Source organism: Xiphophorus hellerii, chromosome 10 (assembly GCF_003331165.1).
Source record: "Xiphophorus hellerii strain 12219 chromosome 10, Xiphophorus_hellerii-4.1, whole genome shotgun sequence".
In the NCBI taxonomy this organism is placed as follows: Eukaryota; Metazoa; Chordata; class Actinopteri; order Cyprinodontiformes; family Poeciliidae; genus Xiphophorus; species Xiphophorus hellerii.
Window position 1 is genome coordinate 5,309,634 of NC_045681.1, and position 25,578 is coordinate 5,335,211.

The 25,578-nt window shown below is 35.7% G+C and overlaps 1 protein-coding gene across 3 annotated transcripts in view; it reads right to left on the minus strand.

Moving 5' to 3' along the window:
• plce1 (phospholipase C, epsilon 1) overlaps positions 1-25,578 on the minus strand; it is an 85,618-nt gene that overhangs the window by 41,265 nt on the left and 18,775 nt on the right. For all 3 annotated transcript variants that reach the window (XM_032574620.1, XM_032574621.1, XM_032574622.1), the window contains exons 6-7: positions 8,440-8,627; positions 7,060-7,202 (exon numbers count right to left, since the gene is read on the minus strand). In XM_032574620.1, the coding sequence (XP_032430511.1) occupies positions 7,060-7,202; positions 8,440-8,627 (331 nt within the window). The remainder of the gene's footprint in view (positions 1-7,059; positions 7,203-8,439; positions 8,628-25,578) is intronic.

Here is a 25,578-nt window from a genome sequence, read left to right on the forward strand (position 1 = left end):
CAAGAATGATACAAATTTGGCCTGCCATTACAGGTGGTGAAGCAGGTGGATAATTTTTAAAGGTTTTAAATCTTTCATCCATTCACAGTCTATACACACACTTATAAAATCATTTCCTGTGAACACCAGGGTTAAGTTACAAATACAGTGAATTAGGTTTGGGAAAATGGTAATGAATGGGCATGGAGAGGTGTTAAGAGTTATAACAGGTGCTGGTAATTTTGCTCCCTTGCTGTTTCATACCTTTAAATTTTTTGTTTATCAGTACTATTAGCCGCTGAAGCAAATTATAATATCACTGCAACATTTGATGAACCGAGAAGTAAATGTTATGTTCTGCAGTTTGCGTGTCTCTTAGCTTAAAAGCACCTTTCTGCCACCCCTATCTGACTTTGTGGCATCGGTCACTGTTTGCTCTACATCCTGGCATCTTCTGTTCATTGTTTGGAAAGGGAGTTTAGCGCAAAGACCTAAACACACACAGGTTTTCCATCAATGTCAGGCTATCTAGAAGTAAGCATAGTTATAAATCATGTATTAAGTAACTTAGCAGTCCATTTTATCTACCCCCAATTTATCTACCGTCAGGTTGGCTGAAAATATAAACAGAAAAACTAACAGATTTTACACTTTGTCTCTGCGTGCTTTAGAGTTATAAATTTGACAGTTTTGTTATTTGGTTACATAAGCTTTTTGAAAAGGAGATAGTTTGTCATGTGGAGTCACGTGCTAGGTGCTAGAGAATTTCCAAGCAGAGACTTTACAACTAAAGAAAAAGCCTAAGTGCAGCAAAGTGTGTTTATTTTTACTTTTTTTTTTGAGGCACTGTATCAGATAAAAAAAACATTAACTTTTACATAAACTCTGATGCAATCTTGTGTTTTTAGGCAACAAACAGAGTCAGTCCAGAAACAAATGGAAAGCTGTACTTTCCCTCTGAGATACAGGCTATGCCATGTCAAAATGATGACAACGGTTTGATGGAGCCAATAATCTGTGAAATAAAATTAACTTTGACCTTAATGCATGGGTGCACTGATAAATTGGCAACAGTTTCTTTAATTCTAGGTGGTCGGCCAACACTCATGTGAAACCGATCTTATTTACCGCCACAAAGGTCTGAAAATCAGCCACTGCCACTTTTTGCACTGCTGAGAGAAAGGGACTCGCCCACTAAATCATATCTGCACATGCACAGTTAACAATAGTCACACAAATTATGCCAACTCACCAACTTTGTAGCTATATCTAGCCACTTTTCAGACTAAAAAAACCCCAGCATCGACCAAAATCAGAATCGGCAGGGCAGGCTTTCTAAAGAACGGTGATTGGCCAGAAAACTGCAAACGATGCACCTATAAAGACGCCTGAAGACTGTACTTTACAGATGAAAGTTTTTGTCTTCAAGCTTTTGAAACTGTCCCAAGTGATACAATGACTTCAGGTTACCTAACAATTTTTCCCTTTTGCACCCCTACGTCCCGTCCCGTCCCGTCCCGTCCGTCCGCTATGCTTTAGCTTGATTAATGACCACCTGCAAATATAAATATCAAAATATAATTAGCTCTCTCTCTCATATTTTTAAAATCAAAATACAATCTATTTTTCTATGTACCCCACATTTTCATGCAAGAATACTAACTAACTAACTAACTTATGTTTAACTAACAGAAATTTCTCAGTCATCTTAGTGTATTTTTTCAGCAAAAAGTTAAAAGTTCATGATGAATTAAGGTCCACTTTTGCGTGGTCACACTTGAACTGAACAACCAACACAGCATGAACACTAATATTGACAAACAGAAGAATGAAAAGATGAACAGACTGAAAGATGGATGGATGTACGAACAAATGGAATATAATTTGTAAATACAAATTTTTCCACGCCTTTAAATTATTGAAATCAAATTATCCTTTTTCTCCAGTTTTGTGTACTGTAAAAAACTTTAAAAAAAGAAACAAGGAAAAAAAAGATCCCAAAGGTGTGTGCAGATTAATAATAAGAGATTTAGTTGGGTTTTTTGTAATTAATTACTGCTTGTTATTTAAAATTTACAACTCTGAGACATAGTTAGTTTGGCATGGGGTAATTGAAATATATATCCATTAGTTATGAGCATTTAAATGCTGGATATGAAAACTGTAACCAATGAATGACAGTTATGAAGCGTATTATGAGATTATAAAACAAATCTCATAATTTAAATGCTTTGACCAAAGGAAAACCCATCGATGTCTACAATCTCTCCATAAAGAATGTTTGTTTTATTGAGTATATTTAGAAATATTACCCGTTTAAACAATATGTAATCTTAAATCTTTGAGACTTCCCTTTGCTTTTACTCCCCACAATATTTGCTGTCAGTGAGTCCTAAATACTGGAATGCCACACAATGTAATGTGATGACTGAGCAAAAGAGAAACAAAAAAAAAAAGACGGAAACAAAAAGAAACACCAAACACCAGCTTGCAAGGATTGTAGCTTGAAACTAAGTCATGCACTTCCTTTTCAGCAGTACGACACAATAAAATATGTTATACAGGAAATGATCTCAAGACACGTCTGAAATAGCCTTTTGCAGATGATATTATTATTACCAAATCCCAAAAGTCCTTTCTTAGATTGTATGTAACATGCATGAGAAAACATGCAGTAAAAACACTTGCATGAATAATAAGCAAGGTTAAAACAAACTAACTCCTTTTCCTGGGACAGTCAAATAAATTGGGAATCTTAACACATGGCAAAGAAAGAGAAACACTAAAAATGTTTTTCATTAGAAATGACTCAGAAAATCTGACATTATTCAACAGACAGCGTCTCCTCGACAGAGACATTTCATCATTATGTTTGTGTACGAAACTCTTCAACAACTTGTTCAGAAACCCAACTACGAATAAGTGCATAATACATCTTCATCCAAATGGACAGAAAATGTCCTGGATGCCAACAACAGTTCTTACAATAAACACTTAAACTAGTCTCTTCGGAGGAAATAAAAATCTTCAGTTTTTCCTTTCTCCCCTAGAAAGCATGTTTATTATCTGCTGAATTGCATAAAAAAAGATCAAGGGTGAAAGAAGCAGCATTTTTCTGTAGGCCTTAAAGATTAGAACCAGGTTATTGTGCTGATGCACTGACAAGAAAACCGATACCAAAAATGGAAAGCAAACCACACCAGCACTGTCCAAGAATTAAACTCTATCAGAATGCCAAGTTTTAAAATAATTAAACTTCATATATGGAAACAGATAACTTTCTCGACCTTATACACAATAAATCAACTTTCCAATGCCACTGAACAATTCAGTACTTCACTTAAGCAAGAAAGTGCATCTGAATATACAAAACTATGCCTAAAATATTTGAATATATGAAACATCTGAATGTGATAAAATACAAAACCAAATATTTTTAAGGGGGTAAAGACTTTTTTACTACCTTATGAACAAAAAAAACATTAGTAGACTGAACTGACGTATGTCAGGTGGTTTCCCTGAATCTGTCACATTAAAAATGTGACTTTGCATTGAGTCTCTGATTCTTGATGTGTCTCAAATCATTTCCCTTCTACATGTGCACCACACCAGTTCTGTTTTGTTTGCTCCAACATCCACTCGATCAGAACACAATGTTATGCTGAAGATATGCGCTCTGTATGTGTCCAACTGCCTGCCTCTAAACGTGCTAATAAAAAGTTAGCACAACATGAAAAAAAAAAGTTATTAACATGACTGATAACACTGCCTGTCAAATAAAAACAAATACAGAGATTAATCATTTTCGGTGCTTACGCGAGCACCACAGTGCATGTCTCCATGATCTTGCCAGAGACAGCCAGTCCCCTGGCTCTGTGCCAGTGGAAATTAATGTTAGGATCAGCTTACATTTAAGTCATACGTAATGTCATTGTTGAGAAGGTGGACAACCCAGCAACAACCCGACTGCCTTGATAGTGAGTCATGTCGAGTGAAAAAGAGACAGTAAGAAAACGAGTATGATGGTGGTGAGGAAAAAAAAAAAAGACATTTGGATGACTTTCTTGAAGTTTTTCCATTTTGTGTGACAGTCCAACACATATACAACATAATAGTGTGGTGAAAAGATGGTAAAAACAAATTGTTTTGCAAATAAAACTCTAAAAAAGTCTGTCATTAATACATATAAAGTTACACTTTAGTTAAACTAACATCCTGAACAGATCCATCAAACTGTAAAATAGGGCTGTAAAAACAAAAGCACAGCACACTTTTCAAACTTTTATACTTTAAACAAAGATAGAATGACATCACAAACAGCATCAACAGATTACCAATCTATTTGTAAGCACTATTTTTTCTGGAGTACCATTTCTGGCTTAAATGGGTTACTGTGATCAGTTTTATTTAGTTTGTTTTCTAAAGAAGAACTCAAGAACCCAGTTATTGATTTGTGACCCCAAAAGGTGTCACAATCCTAAATTTGAGAACCATTAGTCTAACACAACATAAAAAAATATCAATAGAAATGATGTGATTTTTGTTTCGCAACTGCGGTGATTTAATATGGCGATAATACATCTAGAACAAAGGGAATGAAGTATGGGTAGGCCTGTCGCGATAAACGATAAATCGATTAATCGTACGATAAATTAAAACTATCGACGTCATTTTAATTATCGGCATTATCGTCTCTTCCGGCCTTTTTCTCTTTCTGTTAATGACACCGAATGAAAAAAGGCTCAACTCCGGTGCTCTCCACTGACCCTCCTTTCTCATTTCCTTAGTGTAAAGCTCAGCGCACACTACACGATCTTAGAGTTGTCGGCCGATTGTCCGCCCGTTTTCAAACCCTGACAGACCACACATTAGCCGACAGAAATCCTAGGTATAACGGTTCGATCGGGTTCCTGCCCTGTGGTGTCCAACAATGGGCACAGAATAATGGCTACATGTTCAGTTAACTAATTTTAAAACCAGGCATTAATCAATGCTTTACTACAATCTACCTGCAATGCATGTGGCTAGTGTCAGCGTAAAGTCCTGACTGAATGAAAATCATTAGAACCTATTTACGTCACGTTAACGAAGAACAGCTGAAAAGTTACCGGGTTTATCAACTGCGGTAGCAATTTAGCTCCAACTCCTCCCCTTGTCATTTCTATATTCTTTGCATGTTGAATAAACATTAATGTTGTTTCCACGTATCATCTCCAATGTCCGCTGGACTTCGGGTTGCGCTGTGTCGCGCGGAGGAGAATCCGCGCTTTCTGATTGGTTGCCTGTCACATTCAACAGGCTGCGTTAAGCTCCCAGTGGGGAAAACCCTGATTTAGATCGGAGGACGATCTACAGTAACACACCACACAATCTTAGAAAGATCAACGTTTTAAGATTGTTGTAAAGGGAAAAATAGCAGCAAAAAATCATGTAGTGTGAACTATTGCATCAGGTAGTCGATGTGCCCATCTTCTCTATTTAAATCTAATTATTACTGAAGGGCAACATAATATACAGACTTCATAATCTGCACTCTTTTGGTTGAATGCAGTATTTATTTCCACTTTTACTTTATGTTGTTTAGTTGTTTTTTTTAAGTGAGTTTTTTGTTAATGGAGACTGAGAATCCATTTTATTTTCGTTTTTGGTTGTTTTGTTTATTTTGTTTATCAGTTTCAGAGTTTAGTGTTCTTTTGAAAATAAAGTGCATCTATCTTTGGCAGGAAATCGCATGGATTATTATGTCATTTCCATTAAATCAGTGTAAAAAGGTCTTCAAACAATATTATCGTTTATCGCAATAATTTTTGAGACAATTAATCGCTCAGCAAAATTTGCTATCGTGACAGGCCTAAGTATGGGTATCACTAAAGAGCAAATAAGCTCCTTCCACTTTCGTTCATATCCCACCACAAAATCTTTAAGAATAAAAAAAGAGAGAGGATGTCATGGAAAGTGAAAAGAGGGTATAATGAGGAAAAAGGACAACAAGGGAATTACGTGAAAGGAAAGAAAGGAAAAGGGCAAGCAAAGGAATCAGCTGCAGATTCCAAACAAACCAGATCCTCCTGTGGATGTATCATGTGGGAAAAGGGCAGAAAGTAGAGCAGGAGACCACAAGGGAATACTGAGAACCAAAGACATCCCTCAGTCACTTCTGTTAAAATGTAACCTCTTCTTTTCAACAAATGCAACAGCTGATTATTATTAACCCTGTTAAATGTGAGTTACTATAGCACACCTGACAACAATCATGGCATTATAAGGAATAAAGCTATAATAAAGAACATTTTGCATTCAATTTATCTATCTGGTACCAGATAAATCCAAATGTTATCTCAAAAGATTTTCCAAAACAAACAACAAGCCCAAGTCATATCCAATAATATGGAATCTGGTGTGGTCCAAATTTCATTTAAATTAATCTGACTGATTACAATAAAATCCAATCAAAAACTCAGTATCGGGTTCAATTACATACAATCAAAATACACTGCCCCACCGGTTAAGGATCATAGTTCTCTGCAAAAAGCTATTATGTTTGAGTCTCCATCTAACGCAAACTTCCTATTTTAATAGCATCAAACACCAAGTACACCTTACTATGCAGTAATTTGCACAGTGGAAACTGTCTTAACACTACCACAGTCTGCAGTCTCACTTATCTCTGCTCTCAGAAGTACAACCAATTAACGCCATAAAAAAAGAAGGCAATTCTGGATCGGCTGCTTTGCAAGAACCAGCCCATAGCATGTCAAGTAATATCGTGCCAAGGTATTTCAGCTTCCCAAATGTACTTTCTCTTTGCAATGTATTAGATATGCTCTACAAAATTGGTAACAGCAGTAATAACATAAAAATTCTGTTATTAAACTTCCAATTAGTAAAAGCGTTTGCAAGGACTTGCGCAAGTTTCTACATTCGTCAAAAATATACACCTTGACGAATTGGAAGAACTATTTATATTGAAAATTTGTACATTTATCTGACATTATCTCAAAATAATGTTTACAAAGGTTTCGCTCCTTTTTCACAGCAATGTGAATGTTTGTACCCATATGATACAGTATAAAGACTCACCTTTTAGCACAGCGTGGCCGTTAGAGCACTGGGGTAACGAGAAGGGAAGAGATACCCGAGCCCCAAGAGAAACCGTGGCCTCGAGGAATGCTCCAGTGAGCAGGGAACACAGCAACGTCTTCTGGTCACAAGCACGATACAATCTGGAAATAAGAAGGTGGTATTTTGTATTTTAGTATAAACAGTGAAATTAATATCTACAAGAAATTATGCTATCCTCATTACACCATCCATATGATCATACAACTTTATCAGCACTAAACTTTGTGAGATATGGATGTACACTAATGCGACATGACAAGGGGAAAAGTTATATTTGAAGCAAATTTTAGAGATACAAACACAAGCACAGCTAGAATATGTCTTTAGTGGCAAAATATATCAGACTTCTACCATGTTACAAATTTGCTACAGAACATCACATGGTTTTGTGTGTGACAATACTACAGGTGATTGCAGCATTGGGAATAATTCAAGTTTAGGTTTGCTCACATCTAAAAAAACAAATCATCATCTTCCTGATCAAAATAGAAAGTAATCTATGTAAATTAATGTTATATTCAACAGAATGTAAGCTGTGTTAACTGAAAACAGTTGAAGTGTGACGATGTCTGAGTTTCTGAAAACCATGTTAGAGGGTATAATCAAATATTTTGTATTGGGCAGTGAAAGTAATGATTCATTTGAAGCCAGAAGATGAAAAAGTAAACTAATTAATGATTTAATGCAACAACACGAGCTTGCCAGCTGCAAACTGAATCACACATAATTTAATGTGCATAATCTATCCAGTTATTACACTGCAGTTTTGCATAGTGTTTCTTAAGGTGTTCATACAATGCTAATGATTTTATGCTAATCAATTCGAATACAACTGGAGCAAGATGATCCAAGAGGGAAAAACCTTTAACCATTATTTAAACGTTGGATTCTTCTGAGGAGCTTTTAACTGGGATACAAATGCTGAAGTTCTAAGCATGCTTTTTCTTGCTTCTTCTCTGTTTTGATATGACTTGTTGATAATTTGTCTCATAATATGTCTTAATTGAAGTTTCAACAGGTCGTGTTTATGCAAAACTTACAGAAAGAATTGTTCCATTGCTTCTTAAATCAACTACTTTGGTTTTAATTTTGCAATGATTAATAAATATGTTTGGTTTGGCTCCAGCTGACTGGGTCATATCAAACAGAGAGGGTGCAACAGTGACCTCTAGCGGCTGTCTTTTACCACCATTTTACAGTGATCATAAGTGACTTGACCTTTCAAATCTGTTATTTGAAAGGTCACTATTATTTCATACTTTTACATGTCTTTGAGAAATGCTGCTTTAGAAATTGAGCAGGCTGATGATTAAAGCAGAAATGAAAATGTTAACAAACCTATGCGTATGAAAAGGTTGGTAACACCAGGGATTAAAGCAGGTTTTCAAGTCCGGTCCCACTGGTGTGGTAAGGTGGAGTGGGCTTAGAGGCTCCCTGAGACAGGCACATCCAGGCTGAGACAACAGAAGCTTTCTGGAAGGATGAATTAGATTGATTTCTTCTCTGTCCTGCAAACAGCTGGTGACCTGCCGAGGAAATAATTGAAAGATAGATAACTTACTGGTAACTCACAGATAAATGTCACCCATTCATTCTATAAAAGTTGCTTGTCTAAACTGCAACAAGATCCAAAACACAAAAAGCAGCACACAATTATAGTTTTCAACATCAAATTTCTATAAATAAAACAGAATTATGGCATGAATCAAAAAGGAATCAAAGGAAGGGAGAAGTTCAAACCATCTCTTCCATTGATCAAAATGGGAAAGAATCATATCCCTAACTCAAATGTCTCTCTGCCAAGCTTTCTAACCATATGGCCAGATAGAGATTTACAGACAAACAGCAAAATCAAATTAGATGGATTAGCAGTACTTGCCAATAGCTGAAGATATGGTTCAGGACATATTTAATGTGGAATATCATCTTTGATGCCTAGAAATTGATCTGTTAGCATCTAATGACAGTTATGAGACTATACTACAGCAACAGTCTTCTGTCAGAGGTCTCTTCAGATTAGTTGCAAGTCAGGCTGCTACCAGAGATCCCTTCCTGCCTACAGTATCACCATCCACAATGACTATCTGAAGATACTTGGATGGCATAGTAACAACAACATTAAATTTTCCTTATGGAATAAAAAAAGTATTTTTGAATGAACTGAAATTGATTTTTTAAAGGATTATGGTGAACTTTTATAATCAAAAATAAAGAAACCACAGACGATTAATGGGTTAATTGTTCCCCTTTTTTTAACATGACCATGCATGTGGCTTTCACTGCCACTTCCAGAACTTTCAACTAACAGGAAAACCTTTAAATCAGAAGGCACTGTTAGATGGGCTCATGTGGTAATCCTCAGAAGCAATTTCCTTTAGGAAGAACGAAAGTCAATGTGTGAAGAGAAAAAATTAACAGAGAAACATAACTGTGGCACAAAACAGATGGAAGATGGGGTGTAAAAAGCATCCACACAGAGAAGCAGACAGATATGTACAGTGAAAACAGATTGTAACAGGCCTGAGATAAAAGAGAAATCCCCATAGACCTTTGACAGAATTAAGATTTTGACAGAATTGATCTCCAGGATAACATCTCCTACAGTTCACCTTTTGATCATTCACTTCTTGGAACAACATCCATGTAACAAAAGGAAACAGTTATTGAAAATGATTGTCTTGTTCTTTGTCCTTGAGTAAAGCTGCAGACGGTCTCTCCTGGCACAAATTTCAGAGAAAAGCCATTAAGACAACACTTTGTGGCACACTAAATGGGCATTTATGCCTCCGGTGGGAACTGATATTTCAAAAATTGGACCAAATCAATGTTGGTGAGCAAAAGGGAGATGAGAGCAATAAAAGTTTAATGAGAAGATACAGTGCCAATGTTATCACCAGTGAAAGTGTGCCTCTGTGCTGTTCTTCATATTAGTGCTGACAAAAAAAGGAGTGAGGTTAATACATTTAACTTCACATTTTATCCTTAATACAATCACTGACTCAGAATGAAGAAATGTCAGATAGACATTAACACACATGGTGCTGATGTGGGACCTTGCAAAATATTCAAACTTATTGAACTTTTTTAAAATTTTACAGCTCACCGGATTAACAAAACCAAAATCAAACATTTTAGCCTGCAAGCAAAACGTTATGTGTGGCTTAAAACAAATACTGCATATAACTTTGAAAACACCAATTCTACTGTGAAGCATAGTGGCGGCATAACGATGTAAGAAGGCTCTTCTTCAGGAACAGGGACGCTGGTCTAAGCTAGAGGGAATATGGCTAAAAACAGGGCAATTCTGGAAGAAAAGCTGTTAAAGGCTTCAAATGACTTGGGGCCAGGGTGGAGGTTCCATAAATACAGACCCATTCAGTGAATTAGAAAATTACTGAAATTATTATCACCATTATAATTTTTGTTCTATAGCATAAAAATCACTATAAACCACAGAGAGGTTTCTGGTTGAAAGGTGAGAAAATGTGAAAAGGTTCAATAGGTATGAATACTTTTCCAAGCCACTGTAGTTTTTGGCTAACTTGCTGTCTCAGCGGGATGGGTTTCCTGCATGGGTGTAGGCCTAGCTGTTGTCAGATCTGAGCCATCCCTGGGGAAAAGAGACATACCAGCCTGCCAGCACGTTTATGAAGGGAGGAGGAAGGAGGGGCTGAATATGAGAAACAAACACCTACATACATGAATCACTACTACAAAAAGTTCTGCTTCAAATATACGTTGGGTAACATGTATGGCTATTTTCCAATATTCAGCGTTGTTTAGTTCATATCTCTACCAAAAGCATTTTTTAATCTGATAAATTAAAGACTTAACAACTTAATATTAAAGTGACAAACAACTGAGGAATGTTCTTTTACTGCACAGTGAAAATTGGCTAAAACTATATGGGGATTATTTATTTTATTTTATTTCTTCACTTCAATCCACTTAAAAGTTTTTCCTCCTATTATCATTTCTCTTTCTCAACCAAAACAAGCAGTAACACAGAAGCCTCCAGTTTGACTGAGATGAGTAATGAACCAAGAAAAACTGCAGGTCAAAGTGTTTATGTAAAAATGAGCCTGACTCCAAAGGACATGGTTGGGAATGCGGTGCTGCTTTTGATCGACACAGAGCAGCTGGCTTCACAACAAACAAACAAAACACTTACAAGTAAGTCGGTGTGATCACAGACTAGAAATGTAAATAAGTAAGTCGATTTGATTTTTTGTAATTGCCTTTGACTTTCTGTGGACACATTTGTGATAATGCAGCAATAAATTAAAAAAACTGGAATGTGTTTATTTTTAGTACAGTAAATATAAACGTAAATGAAAAACAAAATACACCCATTCTCAGACCTAAGGTTTTTAGCTATGAGGTCATAATAGAAGTCACTTTTTTAACACTTTCTAAGATTATTTAGATCCAACCAGAGGTGCAAAACAGTTGCTATGAGATTTTTATGCTGATTTGGTGTGGTTGGAGGACTTGTGGTTTATCCAGATGTTGTTATGGTCTTTTAAAAGAGAAAACGTTTTATTCTGGCACCCTTTCCAAACAAACCCCACTAACCTTCCCAGGAGTGGATGTCTGAAAAGTGCTTGGAGAAATTGCAAAATAAAATATAATTTAAACAAATGAGCTCAATCTCCAGCTCCACAGGCCTCAGTTAGCATGGTAAATGGCAATATTCATGACTGCACAATCAGAAAAACGCTAAACAAACTAAATGTCCGTCATGAACTTTGACATTTTTGATGAACCCCATAAATCCTCGGATTTAACTTTTGGGTTTTTCTCAAAATTTCTTTTACCACAAATGTGGGAAGATTGGCTACTGCGCTAACTGTTTCCCTTTTTGGGATAATTGTTCTGTAGAGTGACAGAGTTCAAATTGTTTGGAAATTAACTTAAAGCAGTCATGATCAGCAACAATTGCTTCTCTCTGGTCATTGCTAATGTTGTTCCTGCTTGGCATTGGTCTAATATACTTGTCCTCCCCAGATGCCTGCTCTTACAAAGCTCAATTATGGCCAGGTAATCAAATGCAGATTATTTAATTTCATAACCTATTAAAGCTTAAACCATCATGAAGCATAAAAGCCTAGAATTAAAAGAGGGAATGTTTTCTTCTTCTTCTGACTGCATAAGCAGCCAGGAAGCACCCTGATTTTCTATGTAGCCACAGTCACAAGAGACACTAGGACAATAATTGTGTTTAAGCTCTATTACATAAGTGGTGTGCAGGTCATCCAACATCAATACATCCGGCATGTCCTTTTTCATCTTAGATTACATTACCAGTGATCTTGCATTTCAGCTAGTTAATAGAACTCAAGTTGTCTTAAGACAGTTGCTGCCAATAGAGGATTGTAGCTCATATTGCAGTGTGTGTACAGAAAACACTAATGGCTTAAGCTCTGTATAGAAACATTAAAACTGTGAGGGGCAGCTGTACAAATTTAGTTCAATCCTCTTTTTGTGCTGAAACTAAATTGAACACCTGACAGTGTGTATATATATATATATATATATATATATATATATATAATAGCAACTGGTGCATGCGACAGTAGCAAAATTTCAGTTTCTTTCCTTTTCTTTGGAAGAGTTTGTTTGAATACCGGGAGAAAACTGTCACTCACTCCACAGTCACCACTGAGTCCCATTAGGCAATTTCTCTGCCTGGCAACAGCCGTTCTCGGAGAGGATTAGCATGGGGAGACCGAGAACCACGACACAGACTCCTGAACTTTGAGCTGGAATGCACAGGCACAGACACACTCATAGATCTATGCACATGCTGGAAAGCAGATATGCAAACACTTTGTGACTTATGCTGTTATGCATATCATAGCAGATGGGTTCAGCATGTATGAGTACACAGGACACATGAGAAGCTGAAGCCATCCGCCTGAAATCCAATCACTCACATCTTAAATGTATTTAGTTTTAGCTCTGTAAATAGTTGTAGACAAATTCACTTAACAACCCACTCTGTGTCAAATATGTTGTTTTTTTATCAAACACACATCAATTTACAGTCTTCTAGTCTTTATTATTTAATAGTTATCTATTGGTATAGAATCTATAATACAATACACCTGAGCTACAACAGCGAAGCTTTCCTTCCATTTCTTTTTTTAGCTGTACATGAAAGAAGTTGCAGAAGGCCACAACATTTTATCTGGTAATTATATCATTAAATTAAACAGAAGTGCTTACATGGGATTAAACAAATCACATTAGCACAAATCTGCCCTCAGACACTCTCTCCCACAGGGCTATTACTCAAAGGATAGAAATAAATTGTTTTGTTAGAAAACCGCTTTTGGAAGTGCCCCACAGAGCAGAAGTTGGCACAAGTTGCCCAGAATAATTTGGTGACTAAAGCAAAGAAAACACAGCTTATTTTCTTGCTTTGAGTTAGATTTTGGCAAAGTATTAGAAGGTTTTTGGTTTGATAATAAAGCTTGTAGAGATGCACCCAGAAATCCTCTAGTGGCCAGAGTCGACCAGAATCAACTTGAACGGTGGAAAGTGAAAACCGAAACACTTTTATTTTTTTCTGGTCTGTGAACACAGATAGATGAGTGACCAGTTCATGGAAGTCAAAAGACTTTGAAAACTATAAAAAATTATATATATATATATATATATATATATATATATATATATATATATATATATATATATATATATATATATATATGTTTACCAGAGGTAGTTCTTTCTCTGCAGAAGGTGGGATAGCAGGAAGTCTAAATGCAGTAAAGCAAAGTTCCTTAGATTTGTCTTTTGAAGCTTTTAACCTTTGCTAAAGGTCTACATTTTCTTGGGAAGATGGATGTTTAGAGTTAGCAATGCTAATAATGCCAATAGTTCTAAACGCTAACATGAGATGCATAGCCCAATTTGAAATGTCACCTATTAAATTATGTCCTTCATGACTTATATTAGTAATGCATTGTTTAGCTGCAGAGCTGTGTAACCATGACTGCTCTCTCACACTGACAGTGTAATATTGTCCCTACACCCAATTTATATAAGTAACTGTTGACTGCAGGAATGATTCTCTGTAGTTACAATAAATTAACAATTTGATCAAACACAGTGATACTGTTTCTTTTGCAAACATTAAATTAAAATTTGGAGTTAATCCTTTTGTATGATCTTGGAAAAAAAATGCATGTCTATATAGTATGTCACATTTTTTATTTTATATAAATACAAATGTTACAGATTTACAATCGGTCCTTTAAAGGAAAATTTTTTGTAACTCTTATTAATATGTTCAGCTATCTCCAACTCATTACCTGGAAAATTTTACTGTAGTAAGTTTAATTTATAGCAAAACTACTCCTTTGGCTTTTATGGAGAAAATTATATATATATATATATATATTAATTTTATTTTATTTATAAAGATGTTATTCCTAACATAGTTCCACTTTCAATTTAACCAGAAAATGCCTAAATAAGTTTAACAGTATATTTTAAAAGGAAAAATATAGATATTGAAAATGGCATTGAAGGTAAAATTTTGATCAGTGCATTTAATAAGTAATTATTAAAATATGGCTGCTTTTACTATAGACTTACTAACAGGAGTAGTGGGGAAAAAGAACAGCTTTTAATTAACTAACCTTTTGAGTTCAACCTCAAGAGTCAAGACAATGAAGCCCCTGGTCCATGTCAGCTATACTAGATAGTCCTTAGGACAAAACAGTTTTTTTTAAAATGTCATGCTCCTTCAGTGCTTCACAGCTTTTTAGTGTCTCTGCTTAGCCCCTAAAGCTATGCTCACAAATCATTTTGAACTAATTATGAGGTTCAGCTGAATAAATCAAGCACCTTTTTCCAGGAAAAAAAAAATCTCTAAATCACTTTAAGATTTAGGTCTGAGTCAGACCTTATTCCAAAACCTTCAAACCTTAGCTCCATGTGCTGTATTTCTCTTCAGTGAAGTGCAAGCAGAGCACAAAAATCTGTCTTATAGAATGAAGAAAATATGTAATCTGCCAGCCCAACGGGACAAGGATGTTTAAAACAGCTGGACCTAGTGCCGGAGCCAGGTATGTTCGGCAGCTCTGGTATCCAAGCAACCTAACACTGTAACCAAACCCATACTAAAGAGAGTCAACCAAATCAAAAGACAAGACAAGCACACCCAAACATGCCAAGCAGACATCCTCACTTGGGTTAAACTGGGACTGGGTGCTTAGGATGTGCTTCAGAGTTTTGCAATCACCGCTTCTGATTTATAAGCATGTGCCGAGAACATAACTTCCCCTCAAATAGAAACTATTAATCCTGCTTTCCGTGACCAAAGAGGAGACAAAGAGGAGACAACCTCTCTCCTGTATCCTGTTCTGATCTAACCTATTCTTCCATTCCTGCCTTCACAAGGTAATGTTTTCTCTCCAGCACCCTCTACCTGTGCAGTCTCACGGCTGCTTGAGATATTTTCTCTTTTGAGTCTATCCAAGTTGTGCATAGTTACTATGAGAAGTATTTAGTTGCTTATTTTTCATTTACAACAAATTGCTCTAATGCAAGAGCAATTTGCAAGCATTCCAAAGCATTTACTTAGTGGGCACAGTTTTAGAGTCTGCTTTTTCTCACTGTCTTGGTTTAGAGGACAAACTGGACTGTGTTTTTATCTACAGAGTATTCAACGTCCATGTTACTTCCTCCTTACCACCATCAGTAGGGCTGTAAAACTAATCAAATCTGCACTTCAATTTCAATTTATGCTCCACAATGACTAAGGGATTAAAACAAAAACTAGACTGATATTGAATAATTAATATATGTATGCAGAGGTAATCAGGGTATTTCCTAACAAAGAAAGTTTTTCATCTAATCCAATGCTGCAAAAAGTGTTCAATCACTTATAGATTACTTCTCTTTTTGCTTTGTGTATCTCATGTAATTGTTTTAGTAGTTAATTATACATACAAATAAATAAATATAACCAACCTGGCCAAAGTCCATAGCCAGTTATCACCCTGCCTGGGTAAATAATGATTAAAAAAATAATGACCAAAATGTAACTCTAATTATGGAATTGTAAATTTTCAAGCAACTCGGACAGTAAAAAAAAAAGCTAAAGCAGACTAATCTTTTTCTAAAAACAAGCCTTTGCAATCATTAAATCCAAGTTATTGTTTTATTTTTATGCACTCTATGTTTCTTTTTTAACAAAGTGAACATTAAATTCAAACAATTGAAAATGAGTTGTTTCTGGTATTTCTAAAGGATACAACCAAATCCAGCTATTCATCAAAATGTGCAATATCAATCTGGAATAGCAACAACATCTGCTGAGGACTTAAAGTTTTAAAGGACTGGATATAAAAATGACAGCAAAGCAGGAAACACAGAAAAGACGTGCAGAGAGAAAAACACAGGGAGCATAATAAAGGAAATGGAGAGAGAAGACAGGGGTGACTTGAATTACAATCCCTTGTTGAATTTCACAAGAAACCAGTTCACTACATATCAAGGAACTGATCCCACCTCCCAAGCACTGGCTCACACCTTTAACAAGCTTAGGGTATTATAACATTGCACCCAGTTGTGAGCTGCAAAATTTCTGGGTCAGTGGCGATCACTACAGAGAGGTTCATTCTGCTAATTAGGAACTCAAACTGAACCAGAGTGAACTTGAGCTGGAAAGGCCATCGAACACTCAATAAAACATTGAAAACACACAAAGCAGTAAACATGTGTCAATATGAGACTATTGTTATAACATTCTTAAATAAAAACACCAAGTTTTCACAGTATTGCATACAGTCAGAGAAAACTACACTCTGACATGCATCTACTTAGAAAGACTTGAAACCATGGAAATGTAATGAGAAAATCTGACCCTTTCTAAGAAGGTAATATTTTTGCAACCTTGGCAGAACTTAAAAACCAGTAGCTGCCCCAGCTTAACATACACTTCTCCAATTTATGAGTTAATGTCTTTTTTGATTAACTTAACTGTTTTGTAAAAGCAAATACAGCCAAAGAAACATCAACCTGAGCAACAAACAAAAATGTAGCACTGAAGATATTGTTATGCTAGTGAAGTACCTTGTGGAAATGCAGGAAAAAATAACATTTCAAATGAGTTGTGTTTAGTTAAACTTGGAGAACCACCGATTTCCAACCACCGCTTTGACCTGTAAATGTCAATGTTAACTGACTCTAAATTGATTCTTAAGAACTATAAGATGCAGACAACATTTTAAAATATTCCTTTAGTCTTCCCGCTGTGAGTGGTCCATTATTTATGCTAAGAGCAAGAGCAACACCACACAGTACGTGATCAGTCAATGTAATACACAACCTCATGATTTTAAAGAACGTTTAAAAGAGCTAGTTAGAATTTAAACAGCAGCCATGTAGTGTACATTAACACGCGAATACAAGTTATTAACTCTGAGGTCAGCTCTGCTCAAATTACTCTAAAAGATATTTTAAAACAATTCTATTTTTATAAAAAATAATTATAGAAGCATATTTAAGTTTAAATATGCTGTTAAAAGGAACTTTGTTTTTAGGTTCAGATCAGCTGTAATAATAGAACCTTTACAGGAGGCCCAGAATGGCAAACATTTAGGGTGATACAGTTCACTACAAGAAAAAGAAGTCAGAAATGACAGAGTGGTTGAATGACGTGTACAAATAAAAGAAGCGGGGTATCCAGTAACCCATTAGCCCAAACCCGCATAGGGACCCCTGAACTCCCCCAGTTACAGTTCTCATGATGTCATACTACTGCGAGCCACAACGCTCTCCTACATAACGTCGGACAGCTCTGCTCAGACAGCTGGAGATAAGCCTAATGATGAATGTTTTTCTCTTTCGAAAGTTCGGGGCATAAATTATTCCAGTCTTAGTACTAAAAGCACAGATGTGGCTTTTTTGTGTGTGTGTGTTTTTTTTTTTTAACTTTCTTTAGATTACGTTTGAACCAGGATTCTGGAACTCAGACACAAAACTTAAGTGATTCATTCTAATGTTTTATCAAGAAAAAAAAGTGTTTTTTGTGGCATGACTTGGTTTGTCTCTATTTTGTTATGTCAGCAACCACTGAAAAGCAGATAAGTTTTTTAATAAAGAAGATAAGTTCAACCGTACGTGACATTTCCACCCTAAAAACTTTCCTTGTGTTAAACGCAGGAGAACAAACTCATCTTAACCAGCCAGAAAACATGTATTTACAGCAAAAACTTAAGTCATACAACATGACGGAAAGTTATTATCCAAGTATAAAAAAACTGTTTACTTACTGAAGCAAAACAGGAGCTGATAAGCTGAAGAAAAAGGAAGAAAACCCATCAAGCTCCAGTCCCTCTCAGACTGTGTGTACACTTAGAGAAGTGCATAAAGGCTTGAGTGTATGAGAGCACAAGAGCCGGAGGAAGAGAGGGAGTGTAAGAGGTCTGTGCACGGCTCAAACTAGTAGAGAAAGAATAATCAGAGGCAAGGAATAAAAATGGGAGGAAGAAAAAAAAAGAAAAGGCGGAAAGAAGACAGGGATTCAATGATGGCTCCATGACACAGAAGGGACCCCCATATTAGGTTATGAGGCAACAAGCCCATCACCACCCAGCGACATGAGGGGAGATCTTATCAGAGAGAACACTCTAAACACAGAAAGACGGAGGAGACGGTGTTCTACGAGGTTTCAATCGATCCTTCTCTTGGACCTGCTTCGATGTGTAAGCATTGTCAGACAAAGCTCAAATAAGACCACCGTGCATTTATCGGGGGACAACTCAACAGAAGCTAAAAAATGGCTTTTTACAAACACACAGATAAGACACAAAGACTGAACATATTATGAAACATTTCAACTGCAGGTGACACATTTTATTAAAAAAGGATAGGAAGACATTATTTATCTTCCTAAATAAAGATAAATATTATCTAATATTATTTATAATATAATAAAGATAAATAATATCTTTATTATCTTTATTATTTAGCAGGAATACTCGTTCCTGCTGGTCAACAAATAGTTGTGCTGCAGCAAAAATAATCACATCTTGAACTTTTAATATTTTGTCAGATTACAGATATCTGTGTATTTTATTAGGCTTGTTAGATTTTTGATATACAAAACTCATACTTAAGCTACTGATCTCTGGAGCTTCCTGAGTCTTACTATGGGCTTTTGGCTGCTTCTTGCAGTGGTGGTCTTTTTGCATGCTCTGCCAAATTAGATAGATTGCTAATTCTGCTTTAAACCTTTATTCATAAGCTCTTCTGATGCTGTTTTGTTCACCAAAGTACCAGAACAAACCACCGAGGGCTCACAGAACAGTTGTATTTATATCCAAGATGAAATATCACATAGTTTGGTCTCTTCTGACTAATTAGGTAATTAGATTGTACTGCATTTTATTTAGGGGAGTTATGGTAAAAGGGGCGAAACACAGATGAACATCACCCATCTTCATTTGTGTTTTTCAAACATATGTAGTTAACTTCTTCGTCACAATTATGCAGCTCTAAACATGTTAGTTTATTAGATAACATCCCAGTAAAATATGTTGAAGTTTGTGACTGTGATGTGACAAGTGTGGCGAGGTTCCAGAGGCAGGAATACTTTTTCCACACACTGTAAGTGCTTCTGTGCAAACGATAAGACAATGATGCTCCATTTAAGTGAACTTTTGAATAAAACATGGTTTTACTGTGCCCAAATCACTTACAGAGCATCAAGGTTGCTGAAACATTTTTTGGATGCTAGCTTAGCACTTCAGGTAACATTAAACTGTCAAATCAATCGTGATTAAGATGCAGCCTCTTAGGCCTGGCAACTCAATCCACAACCGTTTCTGAGGCAACCTAAGACCAATGTCAAAACTTTTCTGTTAAAGACTGCTCTTCTGTATTAGCTCTCTGATCTTTGTTGGTATATTAGAAATAAAGTGAAGACAGATCATCCATACGGTTGTGACCACCCACCTGTCACGGCATGGACTTCCCTAGAGCTATGAAGCTTATACTGGGTTCAGTGGCAAAAAGACAGGAATACACCCTTCTATCCAGAGAGGACTTGAATGTAGACAGCACCTGACAAAAAGTCTTTCCATATACGGTTGTTTTTGGTCATCAACAATGTTTATTTAGTTAGGTGATCTCAAGGTAACATCAACGTGAATGTTAGGGCCCACGGTCTCCCAGCAGAACATTGCCTCAAGCATAACTCCACCTTGGACGTTTAACTGCCTTATCTTTATAAATTACAAACTGTAATTCAGTTTGTTGTGACATTTTCTATCAAAGCAAACATTCTTTTTAGCACTTCTTTCTTTATCGGATCAGGCAACACAGGCCAGCTTTTACTCCCCAAGCGCATTGATAGGGCTTGACGGCCAAAAACTTTGACTTATCACCACTTTTATTTCCCTGGAGCCATTTCTGTAGGTTCTGACCATAGCAGCCCAAAACAAATTCAAAGAAAACACATTTAACTAATGTATAACTCAGAGAGAATAAAATTTTTAACACAAAGAGATAAAAAAGTAAGACATGTCATTTAGGTGCTTTCTTTAGAAATGGAAACCCACTACAATCACAGCAGACAGTCACTGGGTTACTAAATAGAAACAGCTTGTCTTATTGGCTCTGCTAGCTTAAGTGGAAAAATTAAGCGTTTGCCCAGTTGACATCAAAGTGGTCACAGAACAAAGCAAGCAGCTGGCCTGTCCCCACTTTACATTTCTTTGATCGGGAGCCTATAATAAGGGATTAGATTCATGTATATTAGTGTATTTGTTACATTTAGGGTCTTGGAGGACCCAAGACTCTAATCAATACTAATGAATGAATAAAGAAATGTAGTTTAGCACAGATTAGCTAAACTCTAATACAGATAATAGCCAACTTTCTCTTTCTTTCTGTTAACATATAAAAGTTGTTTTTTAAAACAGCTGATATGAGAACCCAGTTTGTGCTAATAATTTTTTAAAACAATTCAGCTAATAAAAAAAAACCATGCTGCCCTCTAGTGGAGATCAGCAAAATTAACTAACAAAAAGAAAAAAAAATTGAAGCACTGAGAATCAATGAGGTGTTGTGTTACGACACTAGACTAATGACACACTCCATATCTTATGGGATTTTCATTTATCCATTATTTAATATAAATATTTGTATGCAAATTCTGGACTATTCTTTAATAGCTCCCAGGTTGTGTGACAACAAGATTTAAAATCAATGCTGGATTGTGTTACTAAACTTGTCTGATGAAATTTCTATTCATATTAACCATTCCTTCTTTATGTTACATTTCTAAGAAGAAATAATTTATCATATGTTTCCAATAGCATCAATGTGGCCAAATTACAATGCTGTCAAATATCCAACTTAACTGCAAGAGCAAAGCCACTATGGGAGTAAAACCAGACATTTTGAGTGAAGCAGAAGGATTATCCAATCAAAATGGTTTGAGAATTGCGTTGGATCGCCAACCTCACCCCGTTCTGCTGCCAGCAGCTGGGAGTACTTGAAAAATTGGATCTCTTGCAAGGTAGAAAAATAAAGAATAACCTCAGTAATCTGCTACTCATCTAATTGTCTTTAAATTGTTAACACAAGCAGTATATAAACACAGATTTTGAGCTAGAGTAAATTGTGTATGACATTTCTAATAAATTCCAGACAAAGTAAGGACTTGATCCCAGTTGTAAATAGATTTATAAATGGTTTAAGATAGATAAGATAAGATACGATAAGATAAATCTTTATTGTCATTGTCACAAGAACAACGAAATTCAAAAGGTGCCATCAGTCAGTGCACATGCACAAAAACGAAAAATAACTGTCTCACAATTCACACACAACGCAAGAATCAACAAACAACTGGCAAAAAAAAAAAAAAAAAAGTATTTAATATGCAAGTCCTATAAGTTCGTGTAGGCTGATTCAAGAAGAGACCGTAATTTTCAGCAGCATACACTGGTTACCAGCCATTGTAAACACAAAATGCAGGTCTCTTACAACACTAATGGAAGGAAACATTTTGAAAAATGTAAAATTTTGCTTCCTTACTACATTTTAAATGCAATCTAAGTGCTCATTATATTTTATTTATGCAATTCCTTAATAATCTTTGCATAAACACAACCTTTAATCCCTATTTTTTGATGTATATTGTTTTTGTCTATAAAGCATTTTTAATTGCTTTATTGAAAAGTGCCGAATAATTAAACTGATTCACTTAAAATAAAATAAAATACTGTTAAAAATATATAACAGTTTCAAGAGTTTGATGTCTGTAAGGTGATTTGAATGTCAAGAATTTCTACTCCAGAATTTCTTTCATTGTTTCTGCAGTCAGATTTGAGTGCATATTCATTTTGTTATGCAGAATATTTTTCTTACACCACTAGATGGCAGCAAAGACTAACTTACATGCCAACGATGACAATTCCAATCAAAATGGAATTGCATTTTTTTCTGTAATAATAATCCATAAATTTAAAACTAGATCTTAACCCCCTCAAAAAATAAAAAATACAATACAAAACTTTGATTAAAGGTAAAAAATTAGATATGCATGGTTTCCATGTGTACAGCAGTCCTAAAGTGTACAGCAGGAAAAACCAAATATACTTTCATAATAGATTATAAGAATTAGGGCTCACAGTGCTTTCATTTACAATTAGTAGGTGAGTGAAAGCCTAATTAAATCCATTCGTCTCCATCTACCTGCAAGCCTAATTTTAGCCAAATCCTTTCTGGTGCTCTAAATCTGAACTCTCAAATTATGAGCCAAACAAAAGAGTTAGAAAAGAAATCCAGTGGGTTATTTTTATATCAACTGTGCAATTATTTGAGTGCATTAACAAAAGCAAGCTCTGAATTATCCTCCCACTTGAAATATTTTCATATATTTACGTAACATATTGCTGGTTCACATCAATGCAAATGCTCTTGTGGCGAAGACCATTTGTTCCAATAAATGTTTCCAGTGAAATGTTCCATATCATGGGATTACATCACTTGAAGGATATGAAAATTGTATGACACATATATCTGTAATGAGGGCAGATTACTGAGAATTTTCATACCATAAAGCTGAAAGTTAATCGTGACAGGTTTTCCATTTATCAGACTTCATTTATCACTCCCATGTGCATTTAGGTAACACTACATATTGAAAAAATATGTACATAAAGGTTTTTCTAACAATCAGAAAACATTATTTAGAAAGAAACTACTTGCTTTGTCCACTGTTTTTGTTTTGGACTGTTTGGTCTCAAAATCAAACAAACAAAAAGTAAAAAATGTTTTCACAGCCTCCAGTGTTCAGCACAGACACACTGCTAGATGTCAATGAGCACAATTTTCCACAGTGTCACCTAGATGTAGCTTGAGCTAACAACTAACACATCCACTTGATTTAACCCACTAAACACATCCACAAGTGCAGGTTTGACACCCCCCTACCGCCCTGTAATTCCACAAAAACAAGAGGATGAAATCTGTTTCAATAAAAACAAATGCCACACAAATATATTTGCTCCAGCAGAGTCAAAACAAACCGAAAGCTGACGATGAACTCTGAACAAGTTTTTAGAGCAGAGGAGCCACATTGTTGGAGATGCTGTCACTTTCAAAAACAGTACTCCTCACAAAGGTATGCAAGTTATTTACCATCCTGTCCGTTTTCTCTAAAGGCAATTATCCAAATACACAACACACACATGCACACGCACACACAAGTACATACACTGTAATCTCTAGCTAAGCCGTAACACCCAGCTGGGCATGAAAGTGGCCTGCTCGACACATTCCGCTGTAGAGGTACAAACACACACGGCGAGACATAACAGCATCAAAAAAAAAAAGACTAAATGAGTTTGACATATGAGAAGGTTAGGGATGTGTGTGTTCCTGTGGGCAGCACAATCAAAGCCGCTCATTAGATTGTCTTTACAGAACATTTAAGGATATTAAATTTGACTTAGAAGAAATTATAAACCAAGACATGCAAGATTAAAACCATATTGAGTATTTTACTTTTTTTTTTTTAAACCAACTTCAAGCTTTTTTTTTCTTAATTCATGTTGCCATCTCATTGTTTGTCTGCCTGACATCTGGTCACAGCAGTCTAAGCTATTTCTTTGGGCTTTGGGTATGAAGGTGTCCTTTAAGCTCAACACTTTGTTGTTTCTGTTTAAAACACTTTATTTACAGTAGGACAGGAAGGAACTCTAGAGTAGTCCTTGTTTTACAGACAAAGCCTCTCATACAACTGCTTAGCAAGGATAATACCACAACTCACTCACCACAGGTTGCTAACAAGGCTAAAGTTAGCGTGTTGAATTCAATTCAAAAGTACTTTTTTTATCCCAAGGGGAAAAGAAATTTTCTTGCTAATCCACCTCACTTACGTTTGGTTCTTCTCTTTAAATTTCTGTCTGGCAGAAGATGTTAAAGTGAGGGATAAAGTCTCCTTTAAACGATGATGGTATTTTAAGTATTTTACGAGCTTTTGAGATGGCTTAATAGAGAAAAAGATTTAGTTGTGCTGACAGCTAAAAAAAATTTTTTTTGTCAAGCTCACTGACAAAGCATGGACGTTAGCTTCTTCTTACCATAACAATCAAAGACTGAACTATTTGTACTATGACACTGTGATTGTTCTCATTTCTTAACCAAGTAAAAATTGGTTAAGAAAATAACTGCTGTAACTAAAATAAAAATCACAGGTGTCATTTAATACTTGGGTAAATTTGACACACTTATCTTGCATTGTGAAATCCTTTGAGTATACAGTTTTGTTCAGAAGTGGGAAATTTACAGTAAGTGTTTTGTAATAGCTACAATGGTTACTCATACATATCCACCTTTCAAAATTGTTCTGGTCATGATCAGACAAGTTTAACTTTTTTTTTTTGTTTAACTAATGTCACGATCGGTTTTCGGTTGGTACACCCAAACAAAAGCACGGGGTGTGACTGGATGAAAGATCAAACAAAAAATCTAAGAGGAATTTAATGACAAAAATAGAGATTTCATGAGGCGAAGATGTAAATATAATTACAGTGTTCATATCAGCATGTCTAACTGGTCCATTCAATATGTCTGGATGAAAATGTAGTTGTCTAGAACTTGAATGAAGGTTGTTGTTCATATTTAAATGTAACATAATGCAAATATACAGTTAAAGTAAAACCATCCAAGTGACAACTGACTGCCTGTTGACCTAAGAAATTAAATTAAGTCCATTTAATGTAGCAAGCACCTGGAAAACCAATCAGTAGACATCATTGTATGCCAATATGTGGTATCATTATAGCATTTTAAAACCGGACATTTACTTGACGGCTTATCTTGCAACACCAACTACCAATAAACATTTAGTTATGTTTACATGATGTATAATTTGAGCTCATAAACTGTATTCAATATAAATACCCTTTATATGAAGTAAATGTTAAACTAGCAAACAGTTCA